Genomic DNA, 27,868 nt, shown 5'->3' with positions numbered 1-27,868 from the left:
GTGTTAGAGTGTGTATCAACACAGCTGCAGTGGAATTTGCTGGCCTCAAAGCCGTTGAATTGTTTGCGATGCCGCTGCCGTCTTGCTGCATAGTGAATATACTGTAAAACTGAAATGCAGAACACTAAATTACTCATACTGTTAAGGCATTCACTCACACAGTATCTAGAGTAGGTGGTGATTTTTACTGCTATAATGTAAGGTTTTATAACAACTGGCAAGAAGAGTTCAAAAATAATAATATTAATAATAATAATGTGGTTTAGCTAAATAGTTGAACCATGCCAATCATTATATTCAAGTGTTCCAGTCACTTCCCCTGTCACAGGTGCATAAAATCAAGCATCTGCTTCCGTTTTTTCTCAGAATTGGATAACAGGACACTAAGAAAGAAAAAAGGATGTAATTGCTGAAGAGTTATTGAAGTACTATTGTTAAATAAAATGAAATAAAGGTGAAAGTCTGCCTTTTTTCTATTTAAATCCACTGTAGTAGTGTAAAGAGGTAAAATGTCAAAAAGTATATCTTTTCCCAAGTACTTATGTACCTGACTGGATAGTAGACCTTATCTAATACTTAAATATTTAAAGAAGTGGAACAGGCAGTCTCCATTGTACACAGGTCTTGTCATATATTTAGGAGACATAAACACAAGCATACACAGATAAATAATGCATGTTTATTATCATTGTAATATCACACTGGTATTTATTTGTGTTTTAGCCCTTAGAAATCCTCCACGTCACACTGAACTGTCACATGTTTAATGGTAAGTTTCTGCTTTTACTGGTGAATATTATGAGTTTCCTACTAGTGATAACAAATTTCCGAAACCTCCATAGCCAGCTCCAGGCAGTCACTTGCATCATGACAGGACCCAAACACACCACAATCCAAATCTATGTATGAGTCATCATCACTGCTGGATGCAGACTCCGCTGTGGTAATGACGTGTTTGTAGCTGGGGCAGCAGTGATTGGCGAGTCCCTTGCAGGAGTCAGGTAGCATGTGGATCATATCGTAGAACCGACAGAAGAGACAGTTCAAGACAATTCCTGCACAGTCAACTGAGAGAGACACACATGATCAGGAAAATAATGTACTCAGTAGTGTGTTTTTTCTTCTTTTAAATCAATATACATTTTTTTGTCTTCATAAAGGGCTGCAACCCCTTCACACTTTTACAATGACCTATTTGAAATAATGAGTGATAGATAGCGTTTAAATTATATCTCGGGACATAAATCATCCCTGCTCCTATAAGAGCTGGGCTTCACTTGTATCTTATAAGATTTTAAAAGCCCCCTTTCCTTCCTTTACACATGCATAATTTAAGAAATCATGCCTCGCTCCCTCACAGAGAGACAAGCAGGAAAGCTGTTTGGAGACATAATCAATTACCAGAAGTCTCTCTTGTATACTTTGCCAGGAGCACTTCCAACGTGTGTTGTGGTTACAGTGAGACAATGCTATGTGTCTTTCCAGCATGCTTTGCCAAATGGTTCCCCCATGGGTGCTATGAAGTGTGAGATCATCAAATGACACTGACCATGAGCAGACAGTTACTCACTGAAGAGTGTCATAGGAACGACCTTATGACTTGCACTGCAGAGAATTCAGAGAAGGTATACCCTCTGCAAGGCTTCACTGTTCTCCTAAGCTTTTATATAAATATGTGGAGGTTTCAATCTGATCTTAGTTCAAGTACATGTTGGAGAAGACAGGTTGTGGGTCAGTCTCATTCCTGTGAACTGATTCTTAATGTCATTTCTTCAAATTTGGACTCAGAATTCACAAAATCTGGTTATAGTTCAAAATTTGACTTGTTACACTAATGACACAAATCTAAAAAGATAAAATGATGAAGGGATATTTTATATCAAAGAGGTGAAAGAGCAACTCTGCTTTGGCAATATATAATATAGACCAGCGGTCCCCAACCTTTTTTGCGCCACAGACCGGTTTATGTTCGACAATATTTTCACGGACTGGCCTTTAAGGTGTTGTGGATAAATACAACAAAATAAAACTAGTACTGGTGCAAAAAAAGAAGATTTATTCAGAACACACGAGCAAAGACGCAGGGAAACCGTGTTAATGATAAAAGCGATTTAAAAAATAACAATCAAAACCCTGAAAACCATAAATTTCACACCCGACCCTCAACTCTTGCGGCCCGGTACCAAACGACTGACGGACCGGTACCGGTCCATGGCCCGGGGGTTGGGGATCGCTGATATAGACTTTTTTGCTTAATCAATATTGAACATCAAAACTCGGGAAGAGAAAAAGACATTGTACTTTTAATCTCATACTGAACTGGTGACACTAATCGTGGGTGCCCACTGTTGTTGCTGCTAGTTTCATTATGTCTGTGAATCGCCTACATTAGCTTATTTAGTCTACATCTATATTTCAGCCACTGTCAAGCATATGGACCCATACAATACAATACAGCTTTACAACAAACAACCTCGTGTCAACCTAAATGACAACAACTCTCGTGAATGGATAAGATGCAACATATGAGCAAACTACATGTATTTCATCATCATATCCTTTTAATATGGTAGGAAGTAGAAATGAGTCCAAGTTATATCTCTGTATGTAGTGCTACAGCTTTGTAACTGTGGTCAGTTGCTGTCAGCATGCAACTGAATGGGGTCAAGCTGGTATCTATAATCAATAATATGGTGATTAACTGTGATAACTTTGTAATTTTTAACTCAGCAAAGACCACAAATCACAAAATTAAACAGAAATTCATGGGCACTACTTTCAGAGTCCAGCCATAACCTCATAGATTTGAGGCTAAAGTTCATAATTGCTCCACACATAGCAATGTAGTTGCAGCAGGATGGCAGTTTAATTACAAAATGATAAAGGCGCTCGGCAGGCTTTTATAGAGGAATGTAACCTGAGTACAGTTTAGATGTGTTGCAGATGAGCTGTGCTCATTGGCTAATTCACACTTATTTGCAACATGTTGGCAATCTGTCTGTGTTTATAAATTCTTGCAATGCTTCCATTTCTTTCTCTGGGTCTTGGAGTTTGCGCTGCATCTGTGCTGCCTCCTGTTGTTCCTTCTCTTTAAGCATTTGCGTATTTCTTCGGAGTGCTTCATCAAACATTACACGCAAACAATTATTTTTCTGTGACACTTGAAGCTTGCACACGATCTCTTGATGTGCACGGTCTTTGTCGGCCTGACGGAAAGTGATTGCAATCATCCGAGACAGACTGCAATTGAATGGAGACAAGTTGCCTCTCGCCAGGTGACATGTGCAATTGCCCTGAGATTGAAAGTGATCATCCAGAGGTTGAAGGTGTTGAACGTTCATCCTCTGGGCGACCAGTTGGTCATCTCGACTGCTTGTAATCACTTGTGAGACGTTTACTCTAGTGTGTCTGCGTCTACAAGACAAGAGCCACATCTTTTCTCATTGTCAATAAATAAAAAGACATACTTCTATTTCCTTGCATATTAAACCATATTTAAGACAGTGGTTATTGTTACAACATTACAGTTTTATTTAATTTTTTTAGTTTAAAAGAATTGCATCAGAACATAAACAGTCTGTGTTGTAATCAGTTATGCATCTGGATCTGAAGTAGTGATACTTGTGGCCTTTTTTGCATTAATATTTCTCTTTTTTGCTGCAGTTTGAGTTTCTAAATTATTCAGACATTTTCATAATTGATTGTATTAACTATATTTAAGCATTCTCACAGCATAGTAAGACATAAAGCTTGCAATTTGTCATTTTCATAATTATCCTGCATATTAATCATTTATTTCAACAGCAGAAAAGCTGTATTTGGATAAAAAGTTAATTTCAAAACAATTTTAATGACGTCTCGAGAAAAGAAGTGGCACTGAAGACAGACTTAAACAGTAGAGTGAAGTACTGGTGTCATTTACCTCCTGTGTTGCTTTGCTGCGAGGAGGAAAGAGAGTCTATGCTGTACGTTTCTGCAGAGGAGGATCTCCTTAGGTACATTTTCAAAGAGAAAAGAGGGGCAGCGGAGGCGTCACGCTCTCTAGGCAGCTTAGCCTTGGTGTCTCTGCTTGTCTCCCCAGGCTCCATTTCTGTAGAGGTATCAAGTCTCCAGCTGCTGACTTGAACCTCACTTTCGATTCTTTCTGTCGAATAGATGAAATGTTAAACAAATGAATCCTACAGTAAAGAATCAACAAACAACATCTACTGTAGTCTTTGAAATAAGTACTGGAGTACTGGAGATGTCCCAAAATCAAGTATATGTGCAAGAGTACAGAGAGCAGAGGTAACTGGTTCCACTGGTTTGCAGGTAATCTTGTGTAAAGCTGCTCATAGTACTTTAGGGTGGTGAACAGTAGGGGCATCACTCTAATGTCCATCCATCGATCCATTGTCAACCGCTCATCCTTTTCAGGGTTGTGGGGGGGGGGGGGGGGGCTGTCGCCCAGCTGTCGCCCAGCTGTCGCAGGGCTAACATATAGACACAGACAACCATTTGCACTCACATTCACACCTATGGACAATTTAGAGTTTCCAATTAACCTATCCCCACAAACTGCATGTTATTGGACTGTGGGAGGAAGCCGGAGTACCCGGAGGGAACCCACGCAAACACGGGGAGAACATGCAAACTGCACACAGAAAGACCCCGGCCTGATGGTGGAATTGAACTCGGGATCTTCTTGCTAACCACCGTGCTGCCTAAAGTCCATACACTAATCGTGAATGGTGATACAGGAAACTTTTAGCGTAGGTTAGCTTTAGCAGGGTTAGCTCATTTGCCCCATCCTTTCCCTACACACACAAACTTTAAAACAAAGCACCTAAATCCTTGTAAAACCTACAACTTCTCACTATCACATTTATTTTTCCTTTTTGTAGAGATTTTGGCCTATCAGTTTGGCCTTCAGAACTAGCAGGCTATTTCCACAATATTTTCTTTTTCTGTGCAGAGCTAGCTAAAAATTAGCATACAGATGTAAGACTAGAATGAGAATTAAAAAATTGGGGAGATGTTCTTCTGGACCTTTGTAGTTATGGTCACAGAATAGCCAAGAGTGAACAGACGTGGAGCTGGAGCCATAAAAATGTAATGCTGCAGAAGTAAGTGGCAAGTTTTACTACTTTTTCAAGGGGATCAAGAAGTTAAGCTAAGAGATATAGTTTATATGGTCTAGTGTTAGGGATGTCACAGTATTTTGCCGCATTTTAAACATCAAACAAGGAGCAGAAAATTCTAAAAGAGCAGCCACCTTAAACCAAAACAGTCAGATGCTTAGTATATATGCATGTAGGCTTCTGTTTTTGATTTCATTAATGCTCTTAAGTCTGCTGTAGTTATAATTTGGACATAGGTGTCATAATGAGTATGTATCGAACAATACAACATTTTTTATTTATTTTATCAACTTTTCTTCTGACGATGCTGTCTGTGTTGAGCGCTCAGTGAATCGGGCGTTCGACTACTCCGCCTAGGCTGCACTGTCGAATGCAGATCCACTGAGCGCAGCGCAAGCTAGCAAGACAGAAGCTAAGCTCGTTGCAATATGACAACCGCCTCAACACTAGACGAAATTGAACCTCCCCCATCCTCATTCAGATCTGACGTTTGGAACTATCTTGGTTTTCATGTGAAGCATGACCCTGATGGTAAGTGCGTCATGGACTAAAGTAAAACAGTATGTCAGATGTGCCACGCAATGCTCAACTGGTGGGAACTAGTGCGTTAGCGCAGTTAGCTTGTTAACGTGTTGACGCTGTCCAGCCCCACGCATGGGGCGATCCATGGTAACTTGTTAACGGAGATTTGCTGCGTTATGGCGTTAATGTCATTTTAACGAGATTAACGCTGACAGCACTAGTGGGAACACAACGAATATCACTGCACATTTACTCCGACATCATCCTAGTGCAAAGACAAGTGGAAGCAGACAAAAACAACAAGCAAGCATGCTACAAACTTTACCAGAGTCATTTAGACAGCCGTTAGCACATGATTCTCCGGGGCGATCGTGGCTCAAGAGTTGGGAGTTCGCCTTGTAATCGGAAGGTTGCCGGTTTGAGCCCCGGCTTGAACAGTCTCGGTCGTTGTGTCCATGGGCAAGACACTTCACCCCTTGCCTACTGGTGGTGGTCAGAGGGCCCGGTGGCGCCAGTGTCCGGCAGCCTCGCCTCTGTCAGTGCGCCCCAGGGTGGCTGTGGCTACAATGTAGCTTGCCATCACCAGTGTGTGAATGTGTGTGTGAATGGGTGGATGACTGGATATGTAAAGCGCTTTGGGGTTCTTAGGGACTAGTAAAGAGCTATATAAATACAGGCCATTTACCATTTATGGGGACCTGATATGTTTAATATGCTGCTGAGAATATAGCCCAGAAGAAGCGGATAGTATAGCTTTTATTTTGGAAAGAACCATTTCTCTGTAATAAACTCTCTTTTCCAAAGATGAGTGATTTCTCGAACAGATAGATTTTTTTATTTTTTTTATTTTGTTGTTTCAGCAACATTACATTTAAAAACCGTACTTTTGAGTTAAAATATACATTTATAATTTTAATAAATGACAAATTAAAGAGGCTTGAACATTTTTTTGTATCGAAAAAATATCGAACTGTGACACCAAAGTATCGAACCGAACCGTGAATTTTGTGCATCGTTGCACCCCTAATAAATAAATAAATATATATATATATATATATATATATATATATATGCCATCAGTCACAGAAAATCTGCATCCTGATAAGCACAAGTAAAGACATTACTGATGTTGTGTAAACTGTGTATTTTTGGAAATCCAGTAATTGGGAGATTTGTAAATGACTTCAGTACATTTCAATAATAGAAAGTTACCACGCATCTTTGTGGATCAACTCTTGCATTGAACTCTCAGCAAGATAGTAAATAAGTGATAAACATAACTGGAAATGAAAAACGAAACGCTGCTGGCCATATCCCATTCTGACAGCTGACACAATGAAAAGATAAAAACATATCTAGCCTGTGCTGGTAGTTCCCAGAAAAGTGTGGAATTTCTGGAATGAAGGGGTTGTTATTGTTAATTAATACGTTAATTAATACAGATAATAATGAATTACTCTGCTGGCAGCAGACTGTTTACTTTTTCACCACCTATTCCGAATGAAATATTCACCACTCCTTTCTGTGTTTTACTTAAGATTTAATGCCCGATGATTTATTAATTTTTGAGAGTGAATAAAATGTATTTGTTTTCCCTAAATTCTTGAAGAAGAGATAAAAATGGACATTGCTCAGGGCCGCATTGTCCATTTTTAAGATTTTATTAGTTTAAAAAACAACTGCTCCCATCAAATAACAGAGTTAAACATGGTGTCTCGTGTTATCACCTTTTGTCAGCATGCGAGACTCTTTTATGTCTCATTAGAATTGTTTGTGTTTTTACATGTCATGTCTCCGTGATTGAATGAGAAGTGAAGAAGGCAAGGATTGCTATTTGAAGTACAAGTTAAAATAAACTTGTTTGAGCTGAGAATGAGCATGATGCTCTCGGGTTATCAAATGAATTAAGTAAGAAGTGCAGCTGGTCTATGCCCATGACCATTAACTGATAGAGAAATAAGGCCTGGGGGCATACTATGCATTTTTCAGGTTTTGTTCCAGTGTTTCACTGAGCCGCGCTCACTCATTAGACACCACAGTTGCTCCGAGCGGTGGGTCTGAAGATAATTTTACTTCATGTTTAAAATCTAAATGCAAACTGGAAGTATACAACAAAAAATCACCTACAGACTATAAAGAATGCATGTAAGCAAGCAACTAACAAAGAACAGTAGATGATTTGAAAACAGGGGGTTTGTTGGGGAAATCATTCTCAAACTGTAGGGCTGTTCACAGTCACTAAAGTCAAATAACTGCACAAGGCAAGCAAAGTGATGGAACAGTAAGGATGGCACTGGCTATCTCAGATCATCACAAGAGAGATTTCTAAGAGACGTGACAACTCCAAAGTGACACTGAGCTGTTTTTCTACAAACCTAATCTACAACTCACCTCCTTTAACCCATGTGGAGCTCTCCTCACCACCGTTTACACTCCCTTTGCGTTTTGCATCAGCTCTCAGCGTTGTTTCATCTGCCATCTGGTCCATTGCATCACAGATAAAAAATGCATTTAGTATGACAAACCTGATTATCTCAAGCCAAAAATATGTGGCTGCACACAACGGAGGCTAACGTGGCTTAATGTCTAACACAGTGTTACCGCAACTCACCGTCTTCGTGCGCTGGTCCGCTCTTGGGATTGGGTCGTCACGCGGCCAGCTGCAACATAGTCTTCTTGTCCAGGATGTGGAGGCAGCTGTTTACATCGGCAAAGCGTAGCGCACCCAAGACAGATCATCCCTTTTGCAATGCACAGCGTCCATTTGGCCTGCTGCCTGCTGTGCTGTAAGGCTCTCCAATATTCCAGTGACGCTGGCAAAAAAAACCCACTGGAGATCTGCTCCTATCAAAACATCACTGGTACAAAGTCAGCAACATTTTATTAGTTTGAGTTATTTCCCTCTACAAAGTGATAATGAAGCAAAATGCAAGTGCAGAGGATCACATAATCAAAGGAAATATCACATTAAAACTATAATTCCCCATTCAAATGCATTATTAAGCAATCAGGACACACAATAAAGAGATTTTATAATGTTATAGTAATAATGTGAGAGAAAAAAAAACCCCAGCTACATTAGAACAGAATGGCAAGACAGGCTAACTCAGTCCCTCCTTCGAAGCTGGGCACATATGCATGAGGCAGCGAGTTCTGTTTTGTTTGTTGTTGGGGCAAAACATGTGGTAAAGCATGGATAAGAAGCTGCATTCAAATTTCTCCGAATACAAGCCAACCAATTTAGTCTAATTAGGCTCAACACTAGAGTTGCATTTTAATAGACGCCCCGCTGTGTTTGCATATGTTTAGAGAACAAGAGTCATGCTAATTGAAAAATTAAGATGTGAGAGTATTTGTCTACCGAGCTCCCACTATGCTGCACTCAGTGCAAATATAACTCCTGAAGAGTTTTCTAGTGCCTTCTTTCTTCTTCCACCTCTCGTTTGCTTTGTGCTGTGACGATGATACGATGTGACAGACAAAAGACTAATCGAGATTGTGCTCTTGTGCTCTTCAAAAAGCACACAGTGACAGTGTGACAACACCATACTTCCACTCTTTGGGCTTGTTGTTTCTCGGTGACGCGGCAGGTTTTGTTTCGCTGGTCAACGTCAATCATGCAGTCAGAGAGGTTCCAGGGGTTACGTGGTTAATTTGACTCCCATTGAAATGTGCTCTCTGTGAAATGAGCTGCTCTGCCCTGCATCTGCAGAGAAGCCACTGTAGCTGACACCCCACCCTATTAGAGCCTTCCCTAATGCTGAGCCCAGTGACAGTGTGCGATCAGGTTCAGGTACAAATTTGTTATGTCCAAGTGACATCTTTCTGACCTCATTTGCTGCACTTAAAGTCTACTCCATTATTTACAGTTGCTAAAGTTTGTAGAACCAATACTCACCCACACCTTCTTGACGTAGATTCATTGTTACTGTGTTTATACTCATAAGCCATGGCATTAAAGCATTGTTATAGTTCCCTTTCGTGCCACCAAACTGCTCTGGGACATCTTTAGTTGTCTTGTAGTTTCAGGTATTGGGATGCTGCCTTGGATCCTATGTGTGCTGTGGGATGTTTGGTGAGATCACCTGTTCCTCCACACCCCCCTGATGCCTGAAAGGACTGGAATAAGGGGGGTGTGGCAGACGTCAATTGGGTGGATTCGTTGTTATGCCACTGAGTTTTTGCCAGTTTGGTGCTTGGTTTGGAGCAATAGTAGCAGAGGTAACTGGTTAGGTAACTTGGCAGCACTTGAAAGTAACCTCCACATACAATATTTGCTACCATAGGTGCCTCATAGTGTAATAACAGAACATTGCAAGCTCATAAATTACCACTTTACCAGTGGCTGACTGGTGTATATGCTGTTTGTGGTTTACCAGTGGTTGAGTTGTTAAGTGGTAAACAGGGAAATTATGCTATAAATAAGACTTTTCTTAAGGAGACAGTTAGGGGAAAAAGTACCCTCAAATGGTAACAAAGTCTTCATTACAAGCGCTGATGCTTTGGGGGAATTTTAGGTGTTTATTCAGAGTAGAGTAGACAGGAAATTGGAGAGAGAGGGGTTTTGGCAGAGATGAACCCAGGCCGCTGTGGTAAGGAACATGAGCTCTGGTACATGAGTCAGGTAACCAACAATTCCTTCTTATTAACTTCCTTTTAGTCACTGGGTAGTTGGGACAAATCAACACAACTTAAAACAAACAGATTGATTTAGGTTAGAGTAGATGAACCTTAAAATTGACCCAGTCAAAACAAAAATATCTATCACGTTAATGCTTAAGAACTAGCCAGTATGCCATTAGTGTCTAATTACAGCCTAACAGCTAGCGTCACAGTGGTTCTGAGAGCTGGAATGAATTGTTGCAACTTTAATAAACAAACTGTGGTTATTGTACTCAGCCCTAAAAACCTTGGAGAAACACAGTGTCTAACCAGTCACTCTGAATGGCTTTACCTCGGCCTCCAGTAACACTTTGAGAAATCTAAAACTAGAAACAACCTGTCTCAGAGTGATACTGAAAACTAGTCCATGCATTTATTAATTACTATTGAAATTCGTTATTAGTGGTTTGTCCTAAAAATACCCTCAAAAGTCTTCAGTTGATTTAAAATACTGCAGGGACTAAAAAGAGAACACGTATTTCCCCCATATTGGCTTCTCTTGATTGGCTCTCTGTTAAATCCAGAACCAAATTTTAAAAATCCTTCTCACATACAAGGCTTTGAATGATCAGGCCCTATCTTATCTTCAAGACCTTATAGTACTGCATCACCCCATTAAACTACTTTGTCCTCAGACTGCAGGTTTACTTGTGGTTCCCAGGATATTTAAAAGTAGGATGGGAGCCAGAGCCTTCAGCTTTCAGCTCCCAGTTTTGGGAGACAGACGCCCTTTCTACTTTTAAGATTATGTTTAAAATACATTTTAAGCCTAATCTATACACACAACTTTTAATCATTGTCATTATTAAACCTTGGCTCTTTTTCACAGTGTATCTTTTGTCCGGTCTTCCTATCCTCACCCCCAACCGGTCACGGCAGATGGCTTCCCCCTCCGTGAGCCTGGTTCTGTTAAAACGGAAGTTTTCTCCCCACTGTTGCCAGGTGGTTGCTCGTAGAGTTTGTCTGATTGTTGGGGTTTTCTCTGTTAAAGCGCCTTTATAATAGGCGACTGTTGATGTGAGTTAGTGCTTTATAAATAAAACTGAATTCAAATGTTATTGAAAAATGTGTAAATGCAGTTTTTGTTAGAAAATCTTTCTTTTTTCTAATGATATTGATCTCTTGATTTCCAATATGTCATAAGTACCTGATCACTGGTTGGTGGTACCTTACTGCAGTGTGATTCAGCCACATGGGAAGCATTTTTGCTCTAATTCCATCTCACCCAGATCACCTTGTAAGGGCAGTGCAACATTTCCTCCGTGCTTGTGTGTGGCTCCGCCAGGTGTTTCATGGAATTGTATCAAGACTTGATTTTTTTGTCCTCTCTCTCTTTATTCCGGTTTTAGTTAAATGTCTTTATTTTGTTGAACATGCTGCCAGTGCAGAGGTCCCCTTTGCCCCTTAATGAGTCCCATGGAGAGTAAGTGTCATAGTTGGCTCTGGTGATGAGAGCAGACTCCCATGTCACCTTGAGGCTTGGCTAACACAAAGGAAAGAAGACACTTGATGTCATATTCCCTCTCTCCATTTTAAAGTGGGTAATCCTGGTGTGCTGGGATTACTCTTATGGGCAGATGTCACTGTCCTCCCAGAGATAAAAGGTGCAAATATAAGCGATGACAGATGAAAAAACAAACAGTTGGGGTGCTTGGTTTATGCTGTGTGACGAGACAATGGGTGTTTTTGTTTGAATGCATATCAGATAATAATATAAGGATATTATTATATTATTATATTATTAATATATAGATATTGATATATTTTTTAAGAAAAAACTGACTGAGGTGTGTTAATGTTGCACATATTTAACATGCTGTAATATATTATTACCTATTAGCCAAAGATGCTGTAAAAATAGCTTGTTTATAGATGACCACCTGTCTAAATTTGCTCGTGGATTGTCACCTTTTTTTACCTAAAATATTCAGTTTGTTCTGAACCACTTAAAGAGATGTACCTTAAAGCAGATCTCACCTTGTGTTCTCCCGGGAGTGTTTTCTCCTCAGCCCATTAAGAGCACAATAATTCATTTTCGAGATCGTTTTGCTCTAATTGAACACGTCTGTTATATTCAATTCTTTCAACATCTTTAAGGACACCTGCCTACCTTTATGACAGTCGAGAGTGAGGGGGGAGGAACTCCTGCTGCTCGTCACAGAGGGAAGAAATCAGTTTCCAAATTAAGATTTCAGATAAATGACCTTACAAAGTAAAGGAAATCAAAGAAATATGGGAACGGGGTAAATTGGATTCCTTGGCGTCTAACAGTATATGACTTAAACCAACTGGGGATTCTCACCACAGTGGAGGAATTGAGCATTTCCTAAGGCAACGGAACCACCTGGGACCTCCTGATGATCCATGGGGTGTTCGTAAAAAGCCTGGAAGTTATTCAACCCACTAAAAGGCTAAATAGATTTTTTTTCTATTAACATTTAGGCCGTATTGCTCTGATTTCAGGGCTTCTATACTGGTTTCAGGCAATCTATTTCATTTTACTCAGGCAATATTCTGTATTTAATTTGCATAGCTTTGGTTTGATCACAATGGATACCAACAAGGATGCTAACAAAGGTAAACAGACTGCTTTTATTCATATCAAACACGTTTATCACAATAATATAAATAACAATAATAATATGAGAATATAAATGTCTTTAGCACTAAAAAATAAAAATCCACCATTTTTCAGATTTACTGAATTTCACCTATCATCTGTATCTATGTGATACATGGAAACATTCATCGCAGGTGCTTCCTTTTGTTCGTGAATGTGGGGGTTTTTTGGGTAGAAGGAAAATAGGGTTGCACTTTATGGTGCACTAATAAGACTATATTGAGATTACATAAAATTAGATCTAACATGTTCTTTATATGCCAGGAAACAACTGGATACTTAAACCTAAATTAAACTACTTATGGTACCATTACATAAAATGTCCTGCCCTGTTCCAAAAAGAAATAAAAGCAACTACCAAACTAAAGAGAAAAATACAATAAGGGCAGCTTTATGTAATGAACCTGGAGGTAAATGACTTTGATGACACTGTATTGCTATTTAACGCCATCCAAAATCAGGGAAATCCACTTATGCCGGCAAGTTTTTGGATCACGAGCTGCCCACTGTGCTACAAATTTCAATTTCAGGCATGACGCTACGCTTTGAGACTTCTTCGAATTATTCATCGTTAGTGTGTTTGCTTGTAAGGCTGTGCGTCTGTTCATAAATGTTAGCCAACTCTTCACCCAGTGATGCAGGTCTTTGTTGTAGTGGTACCAAAGGTTCCTAAGTTAGCCTCACAAGTACAACCCGTCTCGCTCGGTTACGAAGGTAATAACGAAACAGAAAATAATCACATTCATTCTGGCATAAATGATGATTAACCTGAGCTTTAAGTACACGCTGACACTGAACAAATAAAATGAACACTCTTTGCTGCTTCACACATGCGTCATGAGAAATACCCATTATTACGGACCAATTTGCTCCCCCAGATAATCAATGTTGGCACCGACTCAAGCCCCGCTCCACAGGCTAAATGCTTGAATTGATCATTGACGCTTTCTCACCAATAAGCCGTTTAAAATGAATAATTGGGTGGGGCTAAGAGAAGCCCGGGTCCTTGCTATTGCTATTAGTGTAATGATGATATGACATCAGATGTTTTCTGTAAAGCATTGTCTTGTTGTTATTGGGCAAGACAGATTATGATTGGGTTTAGTCAGTGCACGTTATGAGATGCTCCTTAAGTAGCATTCATAAAGCAAAGCTCCTCGCTGTGTCAGAGTGATAATAAGGGGAGTGATTCATATATACTTTAGGAGTCAAGGGGTGCACTGCGTTAGACCTGTATTTTCTTTTATTTGTCCTTGCTGTTTTGGCTCATGGATCTCGTGCTTGCTTTGTCCCGCCATACATCAGAAAGAGAGAGCTCCGTCTGGCAAGTCATTGATATGCCGGCTCTGTTTTTACGCATTGTCATTTTATCTTTCTCATTACTGTCAGTACTACAGACTCAGATGCATCTCATTACAAGGGAATTGGGACAAACATAAAATCAAGGCCTCCCCTCCTTTGACTTGGATATCTTTCAAACGCTCGAAGTAGATAACCGCCATGTTAGGTCCGCAACAGCTGTTAATGTTTTGTGATAATGCAGCTTTATTCCCACTGATATCTTGGTGTTTCTTTTGATGGCGTGTTAAAATGGAGAATTAATGTGAGTTCAAATGGGGCTGTTTTATCTGCGCCGTGCCTCCAGAATCCTGAAAGTGCACCTGTTCGGGCCAAACTCTTGCATGGCTTACACATGGCTACAATGTAATGAGAATGCACACGGACACCCACTGACACACACACGTGTTCTGGAACGCTCTAGCATGCACACATACAGCCTTTTATGTTGAATTGGCTCCAACTTGTGATGTCTTTTTATTTTTAGCCGGTCCTCCTTTTTCCCTGCCGGAGCCCCATGAAGTCTTTTCCATCTACAACTTAGTTCCTCAGCCAAATATTGACTTTAGTATCTGATTATTAAGCAATTTCCACAAAACTTCAAATTACTATCTGAACAATTATTTTAAAGACGTTACAAGACCCAGTAGACCCCCAAGGTCCTGAAACTGATTATGCAAAAAGATAATTGCTATGAAGATTTAAAAAGAATGAAATTGGTTTGACAAACCTATAAGTTGTTAACTACTGCTCAGCGCAAAAGAATACATTTGCTGACAAGGCCACAAAGAGCCGAAGCAGAGAGGAGGCTTTCCCCGTGTGCTCAGGTGGGCGGGAGGTATCGCTCCCTTTATTATCACAGCTAATGGCATTCCAGATCTGTCCTCAATTATACCGGATGAGATGAACTATTAATTAATAATTCTTCTGATAGATAAATTGTGCCATGTTCAGCAGATGTGCACTTCTGTGAGATGAGAGGAGGCACAGATGGAGCCTATTGACCAACAGCGGCCCCCTTTTTTGGGTCTGCCTTTATAGAAGTGCGAGCTTTATCTCAGCTTGACGTGTTGTTATGTTCCCCGTCCCCCCGTTCTGCTTTAACTGCCCACGTACCATCAGCAGCCGTCCGTGTTGCCCTGATTTACTGTGCGCAAAGCCAATGTTGCATAATTTGTGTTTCAAGAAAAGATATCAATCCTTCTTCACTTTGTGGAAAATGGTTATTTTTTCCCCCCCTCCTCCCAGGTTAAACGTACACCGCCTGAAAAATGACACATCCTCAAAGTACTGTTGAGCAAAAGGTGAGTTGTATAATTTTCCCATAAGCTGGGAGCCTTTAAGTGTAGAAAGGAGAAATTATATGGCTGTGAATGGCTTCCTTAATAGTGATATCACTTCCTAGAACAAAAGAAGGTGGCTGCAGCGATGAGCTGGGGGGGAGTGCCGGATGCCGGCTCGATTGGCCATTTCCGTGGCTTCCATTAAGGTCAAGCACTGCGCCGCCGTGCGTGAGTGACAACACGGCCAAGACGGATGGAGCACTCTCCCACAAACCTCGTTAAGACTGAAATCACCGAAAAAATAATAGTTATTAAATTAATTGCAGTCATAATCTCGTAAAATATGTGTCAAAAAAATTATATGCGGTTCGATTAACACATAACATGGGTGTCAAATTTGTAATAAAACCCTGATCAATAAAACAATAACCATGTTGTTAAAAGCAGCCATTGAAAGGTGTTGCTGGCAGCGGGCTCCAGGGGTGAGCAACCCTTTTAATATAAACGGATTTCATCTTTCCACAGTGTCACCTAAATCACCTCAATGTTTGTGTATACAATTAAAATAAGATAATAAATTGCAGCAATGGATGGATTACCAACGCTCCCTCCGACCCCTATAGATCAGCCTTTGTCATTGGCCGAGAAAATGCATGTCTAACAATCTGTTGATTACAATGTGGTGTGTGCAGAGGCCCCTGTCGAGGGAGGGCGATGACTGTTGCAGGATACATTATTTTAACATATTGTTATGTTTAAATCGATAAGTTCTAAACGAGCGCTAACGACTGCTATTAATTAAACTTCCAGAATCTTTTATTATAAAAGTTAACACTTGTGCGCTTGATTTAATGAATGGTTTATTATTTCATTTTGTTGGCCCTCACCGTCATACCCCGACGACTGGTCTTTTATCTTGAGACGAAACGAGGCAAAGCTCGGTTTATTTGTGGTGCAGAAGAGAAGATAATGCATGATGTGGAGGGCGTTTGTTTTAAAGCCTCGGGGTAGTGACTATTTCTTGATATAGTTTGCCCGACTGTACCCCCCCCCCCACACACACACACACACAGATACACACACACAAAAACACACACCTTCTGTCTGCATATTTGGCCCTTGAGATATTTTTTTTTATTTTTTATCAGTGTGTTTATATGAAATCATTTGAGTGGGGATGTCAATTTAGAAATGAAATTGACTGTGCAAGAGAAGCGTTCAGATTGGAAATTAATGGTATAGCAATTAAAAACTTGGGAGTTACAGTATTTGGTAACAATTATGATAATGACTCTAGCTGGAGGTGTGAATTTCACAAGGGAAGGGTGGGGGTTGTTAACACGAGCGTCATGCAGGAAAGCTAGCAGTGGCAGCCTCGTACACTTTGCGTTCGACCACTTTCTTCTAATAGAGCAATGCCACTGAGAAAATATCTTAGCTTCTCCTCGGTAGGATGTGTTTTATTCCATTACCGAGCGCAGATAATCTGCCTTTTGTGATATTGCTGCAGGAAGCTCTTTGCTCTCAAGCTGCCACTGACGGAACGTGTCCTACATTGTGCTGCAGTAATAGAGTGGTTTATCAGCTCATGTTGAGAGTAGCTATAGGCTAAGTATGGTTGAGAGTCACAATTACCAACAGACACAACACGCTGTTTGTCTGCTCATGATTAATGTGCTGGATCAATGTGGGACGTTGCAAAGAAGCAGGGTGATGGAAGATTCCTGTGAGATTTTTTTTCTTCTCCTCCTTTTCCCTGTTTTCCCTTTTTTTTTCTCCCCCCTACACAGACACACACACACTGCTATCAACCAAATTGGATGATCAGTGGGGGAATTCTCCCACTCTCTGGTGTTTTCGCTGTGGTTTGTAGATTTTGCCTTCAGGTTTGAAATTCACTCAGTTAGCTGTCCTTTATCCAGAGGTTTTTTTTCTTCTTCTTTTTTCAATTGAGCATTAAGTCTGGGTCCAGATGGGGGGAAGCAGATGCCCTTTTTAGCCAGGAAATAGTGTTTACTCTACTTGTAGTCCCATGTCAGCTAGGAAAACCATAAATATCTGTCTAAAGAAGTCACTGTGGGCTGTGCGTGAGATCCGAGTTGTTCAGCAGGAAGATAATTTACCTTGAAGATCTATAAAGTTGTATTTTGGGAAGTATAGTTGCCGTTTCTTCTTGAGAGTCAGGTGAGAAGACTGAGTCCAGTCATGCAGGTTAGCTTAGCTTAGCATAAGGAAACAGCTAGCCTTGCTCGATTTTCGTCCACAAATTTGATGGTTTGTGCAGCCCGGGTTCGTTCGCCCAGGCAGCCAAAGTATAGAGTGTTTGAACCATGGCTACAAGCTGGCCACAAACGTGGACTGTAGACACGCTAATTTATTATTAATAAGGTCCCATTTTGAACCCTCAAACTGAGCATTAGAGCAGTTGCCATCTTAGTGTTTTAAAGCCAAACGTGAGTGATGTATATCAGCGGTCCCCAAACCCCGGGCCACGGACTGGTTCGTTTGGTACCGGGCCGCGTGAGTTGAGGCTCGAGTGTGAAATTTATGGTTTTCTGGGTTTTTATCGTTAGTTTTTCAATTTATCGTTAACTCAGTTTCCCTGGGTCTTTACCCGTGTGTTATGAATAAATCTTCTTTTTTAGGTACCGGTACTGGTTTTATTTTGTTCTATTTATCCGCGACACCTCAAAGGCCTTTCCGTGAAAATATTGTCAGACATAAACCGGTCCGTGGCGCAAAAAAGGCTGGAGACCGCAGTGTATATGACTGAGAAACCAACAAACACCGCCTGCCTTTACAGTAGTTATTTGCATACCAATGCGTATAATATGAATGTCATCGATGACATGCATGAATGCCATTTAATAAGGCTTCAAATTAGTGGTTGAAACCTTAAACAGGGATCGAAAGGTCTAATATTAAGATAGCAGAGGGATTTCAAACCAAACAGACTTCTTGTTGGAACCCGAAGAGCCGCCCTCTGCTGGCTGTTGGATATAACGCAGATTTAAAGCAGTTTGCATGGGCTTTGCTTTTTAGATAAATTAATTGTTCCATTTATATAAATTTATTTGTCAGAGAGAGCCACAGTCCAGGCTCTAAATGGACTATAATATTTGGCCCAGCACAGAAAACATTACTTGTTAATTAGTGAACTTAGAGGAAGTGCTGGTATATACACATTTTGTTAGGTTTGGAGCGAAGCAGGTTAGCGGTTTCCCCTCGTTTCCAGTCTTTATGAGAAGCTGAGCTCACTAGAACGTTGAATTATTTCTTTGATGACCACCACCTTTCGTTATGAAACTCTAATGTCATTCCACTGGGCATTCTGACTGTAGCTAAATTGCTTTGCCAGACTCAGAGCGGGCCATTAAATTGACTAGTACACTCATCTCAGATTTCAATAGCTTTCAAACAAAAGCCGATCGCTCAACGTGTACGTCTCCCACTGAAAACGCCAAAATGTGGTTTAAGTGCAAAGGCCAGTATTGCATACCAGAGGTTACTTTGCAAGATTTTATGGATAGGCCTGCCACACAGTATTTAGATCCCAGCCCTTTCATGGTTCAAACAAATTATAATGTAATATGCTTTTTGGACAGGGTCCAGCAAATGTATTTAAACGACATAGTATCCAGCCGTGTTCTTTGTTTTTTACAAGGATGCAGAACGTTGAGCCCCGAAGCCAGAGCTGAGAAAGAGAATTACCCATGAACTCCGGAGCAGATTCAGTGGTCAGTAATTGAATGAGTGAATCCCATTGTCCAATTACCCGCATTATCTGTGGATACTCCTCTCATTAAAAGGCTAGGGAGGAAGGAGAATAATTAAAAAGATTTGCAGCATGGGCTTTTAATGATGACGCTGCTTTTGCCTGATATACTCTCCAGGACCAGTGAGATCATGTGGGATTGAAGGCAGAGGAGTAGCCCCCTCCTCCGGGCCCTCCACCCTTGCTTCATCCCTCCCCTCCCTGTAGTGCCAGCTGGCTCCACTCTGACAGTGAGTGGGCTTCAGCCACAGCTCTGCAGGGGCAAACTCACACTGTGGCCCTGAGAACTCAGTCTGAAGCCACGCAGGCTTAGTGTCTCCCTCTAAATGTAAATACATGCTGAATATTAAAAAACAAAACAAAAAGCAACGAGGTACATTAAAAAAGTCAGTGTGCCAAAGTGCATTGTAAACACTTGTAGTAGAGTGCTAAATTGCTGGTGGTGGTGCTGGCAGGTTTGACCTGTGGTAGGAATGCCTTCGTCAGGTAGAAATTTCTTTGCACCATTAAGCTTGTGAGCGCTTGAAGAAATGCGCCCACCCTCCCCAACCTCTCCATCTCGTCTTCCACGATGCACGGCTTTAATTAGTGCAATCTCAATAAATAACTGCACCGCAATTTGTGAAGATCGTACGCCTGCAGGGACCTGCTTAGTTCAAGATGTTTTTTACCTCTTTCTCAAAGAGCGCACCACGTGGTCAAGTGCGCCTTTGCGCCCTGATTTTTGTGCTGTAAACACACTTAAAGTGTTGAGAGCGGTTTCACATCTAAATAGAAGCTGTCCAAAACTTGCCACAGCTGACCGTATTTGGTCATATCGCCTCATTAAGATAACTCGTGAGTCTTTTTTCTTTTTTTTTGTACTGCTTTACTTGAAAGTTGATGTTTATGGAAGTTCTTAATTGGTGTAAATATTAGTCCAAATGTTTCCAGACAGCTGGTGTGGGTCAAGAGACTTTGGTCTGGAGAGAGCTGAGAGAGCCGTGTTTGATCATGTACAGGCAGTTTGATCATGTGGCTTTTTGGAGCAGGCCAGCTGACCGTCTGAATGCATGTGTCGCTGAGCTAAAATCAGAGCCAGAGCTCAGTACGGCTGAGATGATTCATTTAACCAGCTGCTGAGCTTTTTTCCACATGCGTGTGCTGGCATCGGCACGAAATATACAACAATGATTCAATAACGTTCGAATTCTGATTTTGGCAACGAGGCTTATCGAGATGTTTGGTTTGGTCAAGATGCTGACATGTTTTATAAACATACTGAGAATATTCACTTATGATGAATCTCCAAATGAATTAGCACAGAGAACCTCTAGAACTACTGCAGGAACAGACTGTTTATTTCTGCTTATTTGAACTTGCTAATGCCTCACTGTTAAACCATTACGTTTGTCTTGTTTTTTCTAATGTCAGCTAACCGATAAAAATTAAAATAAAATAATTCTTGCAGCCATTATTGGAAATGTATCCAAAGCCTGATATACTGTAGCTACACGACCCCGCTATCGGCCAAAGAACTGCGTGTTGTGCCCTGATCCCGCACACTGAGATGCTACATTAATACAGTCTTAAGTAAGCCCTGAAAATGCGGGAGGGATGTTTGCTGAAAAAGACTGGCTGCTCTGGGCTTTTTATGTATTTTAGATACTGGTCTCGATGGTGCTTCTGTTTCTTTGGGCATTGGCTGCTTTTTCACTCATTTTCATTCCAGTCCTTGTACCTGATTATTTTCAGAGAACATTATTAAGTAGCTCCTTTTTTTAGCCACTTAAACCTTTTTAATGATTTTGTCACTAGCAACCTGGCACAAAACACACCTTTAATTCCTTCAATGGAATGAGGTAAAACTATGGCATAGCAAACAGTTTGACAGGCGTAAGTAGTACTTTTTAAAGTGTTTTAGTCCATTTTAGTGTTTTGCTGAAATACTGGTATATCTCATGGTGTGCAGTGTGTGCTTAAAGAAAGCTGAGGAAATAGAAAAGAAGACGTGGCAGTCCTAAAAACTATCTACAGCAGATAAGCAGTTATGTCCATAACAGAACCTGAGAGATGCATTTGGCCTTCATCTGATTCATCTGTTGCTCACCAAAGCCTCATTAGTAATGATCCCACTGGAAGGTTGGCTGTCATGAAGCCATTCTTAAGCAAGGGAAACTGAGAAAAAGAATTGGGTATGCCAAATCAACAAGCTGGATGGAAATCAGTGACAAACGGCCTTATATAGAGTGATTAACCCAAATTTGACATTTTTGATTAAATTACTCATCAATATGTGGGAAAGGTACAACAGTGAGTCTACAGCTGTCTGTAAGACACGCTGGAGGCTGCGTCATGGTTTAGGGCTGCATTTCAGCCAGTGGTGTTGGGAATCTTATCAGAATTGATGAAATAATAAATTCAATTTCAATTTAATCGCACATTTAATTGGTGAGGATGGTTCCAGATATACTGCAGTAAAAGCATGCCTAGATAGAAAAACACACAATGGAAGACTGTCAGTCATGGATTGGTCTCACCAGAGATTGAACCTCAAGAGTATTGAAGCAGTGCTGGATCATCTTGGCAGAAAACAGAAAAACAAGGCAGCCAACATCCAAAGAAAAGCTTTGAATGTCCTCCAAGAAGCCTGGAGAACTATTCCTGAAGACCCCTCAAAGAAATTACAAGAAAGCTTGTCTAAGAGAGCTCAGGTTGTGTTGAAGAATAAAGGTGTTCATACCACATATTGACTTTAAAGCTTGTTAGACTTTTGCAAACTCTGTTTTTACCTTATATACTACATTCGCACATGTTTCAGCAAATTGTTGCATCTATTTTTCTTTGTATGCATCTGTATCATATTGTCTGCAGGTGCATTTTTCTAACTGGGCTTCATAGCATTCATTGATAACTTATTGTTTAAGTCCCTCGTACAGATGTGATCACTAACACTAAAAACAGACAAGCAAACAAAAACATGGAGGTGGCCATTTTTTCACTGTCTCTCTTCTAGTACAGCTGTCTCTGCAGATACCATGTCAGACATTATATATTACACTCTAAACATTTGCTTGTGAAACTTTATTTGCACTGCGATACAATGATGAAAGGAAATCTATTGTTCTGGAGCTCTCACAAAATAACCCCGCATGACTATAACTAGAGCAAACCTGAGGTAACCCCAAAAATAGCACTAAGGCTAAATGAGCAGATATTGCAGTTATCCGTGAGGCAGATTTTTACTGTCATCAGAGATATATTGTTTCCCACACATCTCTCCTGTGCAGCCTTAAGATGAAATGCTGTGTAAAAGGTGCCATAAGAGTGTCAGAGGCGATTAATCACACTTATCCCTGATCTGTGATGACATTCCTAACCGGGTCACCTGTAAAAAGATGACTTTAGAGAGCTGGAATAGTCCGTCCCTCTCCAGCAAGAGGAAACAGCCCACAGTCATGTGAAGGAAACCAGAGAGAGCACATGAACAGCTGCTGGATCACACAACAGAACAACTGGTTTTTATGACGATAAGATGATACTGGTTGTTTTCCTGATGATTGATGCTTGTGTCTGTGTCCATGACCGTGTGTTTGTTATTGCACAGTAGAAGAAATTGAAGCAGTGTTAGCGGTTAACCTCAGTCATTTGTGCTTGAAATTTTCAAATTTTAGGTTCAACTTCCCCATACTGACTCTAAATAAACACTCGCAAGGAGATGGGAAGAGTCTTTCTTTATTTTGCTTTCCATTAATTAGCTTTGCTATTTTAAACTGGCCTGGTAATGTTAGAAGTATATGTTTAATTTAACGCGCTCTCTTCGTGCTCACCTACGATTGTATTTATGATGGCAGCAAAGTGCATAATTCAGAGGTCAAGCGCCTCATACGGTGACCGTAGCGAGGCGTCGTTGCCAGTTTGGCTCGGTATAACAGACAGCCATTGTGAAGAAACTCAAGAATAGCCCCCTGTTCCTGGACCTCTCGCTTTGCTCTGTCTCCAGGCCTCTTAACTTTTCAGAGAATAGAGTTCTGTCTCAAAGTTGAGCAGCTCAGGCCAAGGATTTTCCTTAACCTCTTTTGAGAAATGGACCGCAGGGTGAATTCATAAAAGAGCAGTCTGTTGGACAATTTGTCTTTTGACAGGAGGGAACATTGGAAGCCACCAGAGGGTGGTCAGCGGTGAGTGGCACAGCCGCGCCTGGGGCGGTACCTGCAGGCCATTCTTCCTCATGATTTGTCCTGGATGAGGAGAGAAGGGAGCAGCGGTACGGCCTGCCATCTGGCCCCAGCTGGGGAATTAGGTGGTGAGGTGTGGGTGGCGGGTGCGCGTTCAGTGTCAGTACGGCTCCATCAGGGCTGTTTGCGAACAGATGTTCTGTGGTGTGTTCGCTCCAGCACGGCTCACGAGGGAAGACGTGTCTATCAGTGGCTGGAGGCTTTCAGGGGAGCGGCAGACTCTGACCTTGAGCCTGCAGCGTGTCAATCCCTGTATTCTATTTTGCGCATGCTTGGACATCAGATAGACGGAAAATTGTAAAAACAAAATCCGTTTAATCGCAGATCTGCATCCATTAAAGCGGCTGGTTATAATCCCGACGAGTGCTCAGTAATATTGACAAAAGTTCAACCAAGTCAGTCCTCAAAATGTAGCACCAGTCAGGGTTTGTTTTTTTTAAGAAACCATGGATTCGGCTTCTCTTTCACTTACTGTGTGCTATCCTTCCTCGCGAACAGAGGACAGAGTGAAATACAAGGGCGAGAGGATCCATATCCTCTGCCTCCATCATCCAGATCTCTGCAATCAATAAGCGTTTAATCAGTCGATTATATGGCGCTAATTTAACAGCCTGCGAGTGAAGCCATCTCCGAGCACTTCCCCATGAAAATACAGGCTGTAGGAAATTTATCTTTTGGAAAAATATCAGAGCAGGAAATGAAGTTTTCAAAGAGAGGGATGTAGAAGTCCACAACATGTCTGTTACACTGCAAGATAGTAATGAGGGAAAGGGTTAAAACAAGATTATGTACGAGTAGGAAAGATTTCAGCTTGGAGTTATTGATATCGTGTGGAGACGAAGTGGAAATGGGCAGGAGATCCCCCATGGTAGACGGGATCTACAAAATAACATTTCTGCAGCGAGGCATTTTAATCACACAGTTTTTTAAAAAAAAAAGAAAAGAGTAAAAAAAGAAGCAACTGGGGTCTTAGCTATGAAGGAAACTCTTTTTTCTGATGGGAGATATGAGGAGCCGACAGTGCAGTACAACAGAGTCGGCTGCTTTCCTCAGAGTGTCCACGCTGACCAATGCCTGCATTCTCCTTATTATTTATTAAACAAATATTCCTGCCTTCTCACTCAAAAGACAAACCCTGTGTGGACACCGACTTGTTTATTTGTTCATAAACTGAAAGCTGATGTTTTATTTATGGCCAGTTATTAGAGAAGACTGGGCTGAATTGTTGTCTGACTAATGGGGAAGCAAAACAAGGAGCCTGACTTAATAACACAGAGTTTGCCGGAGACCTGGGCTTGTAATTTCTGCTGTCAATATTTGAATTGTTGAGAGGAAGTGTTATGGGCACGGGTCGGTGTTGGAGGTTGCAGCGTAGCGCCTCGCTCACCTATAAAAACTAACATCTGTTGAAGCATACATTAAGTTTAAAAATATCTGTGCAGAGATCACCGGGTAAAAGTACAGTCAACCAGATGTCGCTTTAAAAGTGCCAGATGGAACAATGAAAGCGGGATTGGAAATTAGAAAGCGCTGTGAAAGGTCAGATCAATTAAGAAAGCTGCGTTGGCTGCCATATGACAATTAAGGCAAGTTTAAAGCACTTGAGCTAACGGGGCAGTGGAGTGAGTGACTGTCGCAGACTGGAACTTCTTGGGGGCATGGAGAAACGTGCATGTGTAGCAATGGGTGGAACGGGGGTGGGGGGACCTTCCTGGACTGGAGTGCATTTACACCAGGTCAAGGTTAATGACCCGCACAGATAAACCTGATAGAACGCCTCACAGCGCTCCTCGTGACCTTTGTCCGTCAGTATTAAGGAGCCAATAAATTACAGCCGTGACTTTAAGTGACATTGAAATTTACTCGGCTCTAATGAGAGAAAGAGAGGGAGCGAGCGGAGCAAAGAGGGACACGCGTGGAGATATGAAAAAAAAAGGGGGGGGGGGACCTAAAATGCAGGTTTGGTTGCAGAAAGAAAATATTTATTTTAATTTTCATGCAAAAGCTAAAAAGCCACACACACACACACACACACACACACACACACACACACACACACACACCTCTTGTCACTCTTTCCACTGCATGTTAAGAAAGCACCTTCCTTTATTTTAAGCTCCTGTAATCTGACTGTAACAGGTACTGTGGCTCTGCTGTCCCAGCTGGCTGGAACACCCTTGAGTGCTCATGAACCACAAGGGGGCAATATTTGCATTGTTTGTCTGCATCCTGCCCCAGGCGCGCACACACACACACACACACACACTGATTTACATTTATGTTTTGCATTTGCACATTTGGATCAAGTACAGTTTAGCTGTTCATTTACATTGCAACATGTTAACAGAAACCACGATAAGCTGTTTCCTGTAGCGACAACTGCTCACACAGTCTCGCTAACAGGGCCACGGGCTCTTTGTGTTATAATTTAGAGGCAATAATCATTTACAGACTAAAAGAACCCTTTCTCTTTTATATCCTGTGCTTATATATACTTTCGGGGGGAAAAATTCTCCAGAACAACAGATGCTGTCCTGCTCTGCCCTGGGTTCCTTTGAACTGTGGATTAACAAACTGTTATTCAAAGTGGTCAAGCATGCAAGGCTTGGTACACAGTGCTGTGAGGCAGGAGATCTTTCCCACTCTTAAACACTCCGAACAAGATCATTTAGGAATTTCTAACACAATTTGTTCAGTTGATTCTTCCAAAGTTCTGCTGTAAGCACTTCTGCAGTGTGCAAACGGAATTATTCATCTCATTAATGATAACATAAATGCAGCGGCGACAGAATTTAATGCACCCGTGGAGATTACATTTATTTACTTATGAAAAAAAGAATAGGTGAACTACTTTTTTTGGGGGGGAGTGGGATCTCTGTAAAACGGTTCTTTTCAACTCTGTCCCCACCACACTGAGAAGGTTATATATTAGGGCTGCTAATATTCCCATTTGCATGTCCCTTAAAATACAGTTTTAATTATAGATAAGAGTAACCTGTGATAGCACCACCTCTACAGCTATGGCACGCTCACAGTATGTTGTTAGCCCAGAATCTCTACAGATTAATGTTAATGGTTTTCCCTCTTTAAGAAGATAAGATTGTCAAAAAAAGAGAGGCAAAGTCACAAAATAATATGTGCAGTCATACCTGATCATACAGTTTCTGCACCATTACAGGTGAAATAATTGCTAAAATAAAGTGGATGTACATTTTCTCCTGGACGATCTTAATTTAAACTCTATATGTGTGTATATGCGTGTGTTCTCCTATTAAAAAGGTCAGGACGAGAGCTTGCAGCAGGTGCATCCCCTCTAGCTTGGACTGTAACTGTACACTGGGCTCTGGCACGGCTCTCTTTCCCAGTGCTTTTGTCTGCATTGATTGTTGGGCCACACTGCTGGAATGTGGGAATTAATTAGACAATTTGTATAATGGACTTAGGCACATGAAGACACGTGGGGCTCGAAAGAGTGGCGGCACCCCGTGGCTCCCATTGTCCTTGAGGAACTCTCATCCAGATGTTCAAACGGATTGGAGGCTGACCCCTCACCTGCACCTAATTATCATCTGAATGACAACATGGCCCAGATCAATAGTTCCCAGTCGCAGTTTGAAGATCACAGATAAGACGCTACCTTGTTGTCAGAGAGAAAATGCTAATGTAATTAATGTTCAATAATCCTCTGGCAAAGGATCCGAGTGTGGATATTTACTCCAAACAGGCCCGCGCGGGGAAAACACACGGACCTGGACAACAAGTATTAAGAGGGTTTAGGAGCCTGTTTGTGCTGCCTTGCTGCGAGTCACAATCTTACGAGAGTCAAAGTGTAAAACAGAGGAGACTTCCTGTTGAGACTGCAGCTCACAATGAGGTCGACGGGACTCTTTAGAGAGGTGTCAGACTCTCACTGTTCTCGCTGTGCTGTAGGTGCATGTGCGTTGCCACCTTCTGCAGACACACATCTCCGCTGTCTTTACGGGCATGCTGCGTAATTACACTTTACTGTAACAAACTGTAAATATGCGCATTCTCTAAGGGGACATTTTATCCCTTTAACATCAACTTTCATTTTCCTTCACTGTGAGTGTCCATTAAAATATTATATTTCCTGAATTAACCAGTGATGGGATGTAACCAAGCATTTGCTTTTTTTACTGAATAAAACCCTACCACCTGTAGAAGCGTTGCAGATTTTACACACATATGCATAATGTGTATGCATTATTTTGCCAAATATAATACATTTTTATCCGTTAAATTATAAAGTTGCCCATAAAAAGGTAAAAAAAAGCTAAACCAGCAACACTAGCATGCTGCATATACAAATG

At 41.1% G+C, this 27,868-nt stretch overlaps 1 protein-coding gene across 1 annotated transcript in view; it reads right to left on the bottom strand.

The window, feature by feature from the left end:
* Positions 1-629: 629 nt before the first annotated feature.
* mdfic2 (MyoD family inhibitor domain containing 2) overlaps positions 630-27,868 on the bottom strand; it is a 41,596-nt gene continuing 14,357 nt past the window's right edge. The window contains exons 2-5 of the mRNA XM_086291402.1: positions 8,254-8,500; positions 8,034-8,121; positions 3,923-4,144; positions 630-1,067 (exon numbers count right to left, since the gene is read on the bottom strand). Coding sequence (XP_086147528.1) covers positions 811-1,067; positions 3,923-4,144; positions 8,034-8,121 — 567 coding nt within the window. The 5' untranslated portion in view covers positions 8,254-8,500 and the 3' untranslated portion in view covers positions 630-810. The remainder of the gene's footprint in view (positions 1,068-3,922; positions 4,145-8,033; positions 8,122-8,253; positions 8,501-27,868) is intronic.

Source organism: Aulonocara sp. 'chitande type north' Nkhata Bay, linkage group LG5 (assembly GCF_057382095.1).
Source record: "Aulonocara sp. 'chitande type north' Nkhata Bay isolate Kocher_YH1m ecotype deep benthic linkage group LG5, A_spYH_male_GT1.1, whole genome shotgun sequence".
NCBI lineage: Eukaryota > Metazoa > Chordata > Actinopteri > Cichliformes > Cichlidae > Aulonocara > Aulonocara sp. 'chitande type north' Nkhata Bay.
This window is presented reverse-complemented; position numbering and strand designations above follow the sequence as displayed.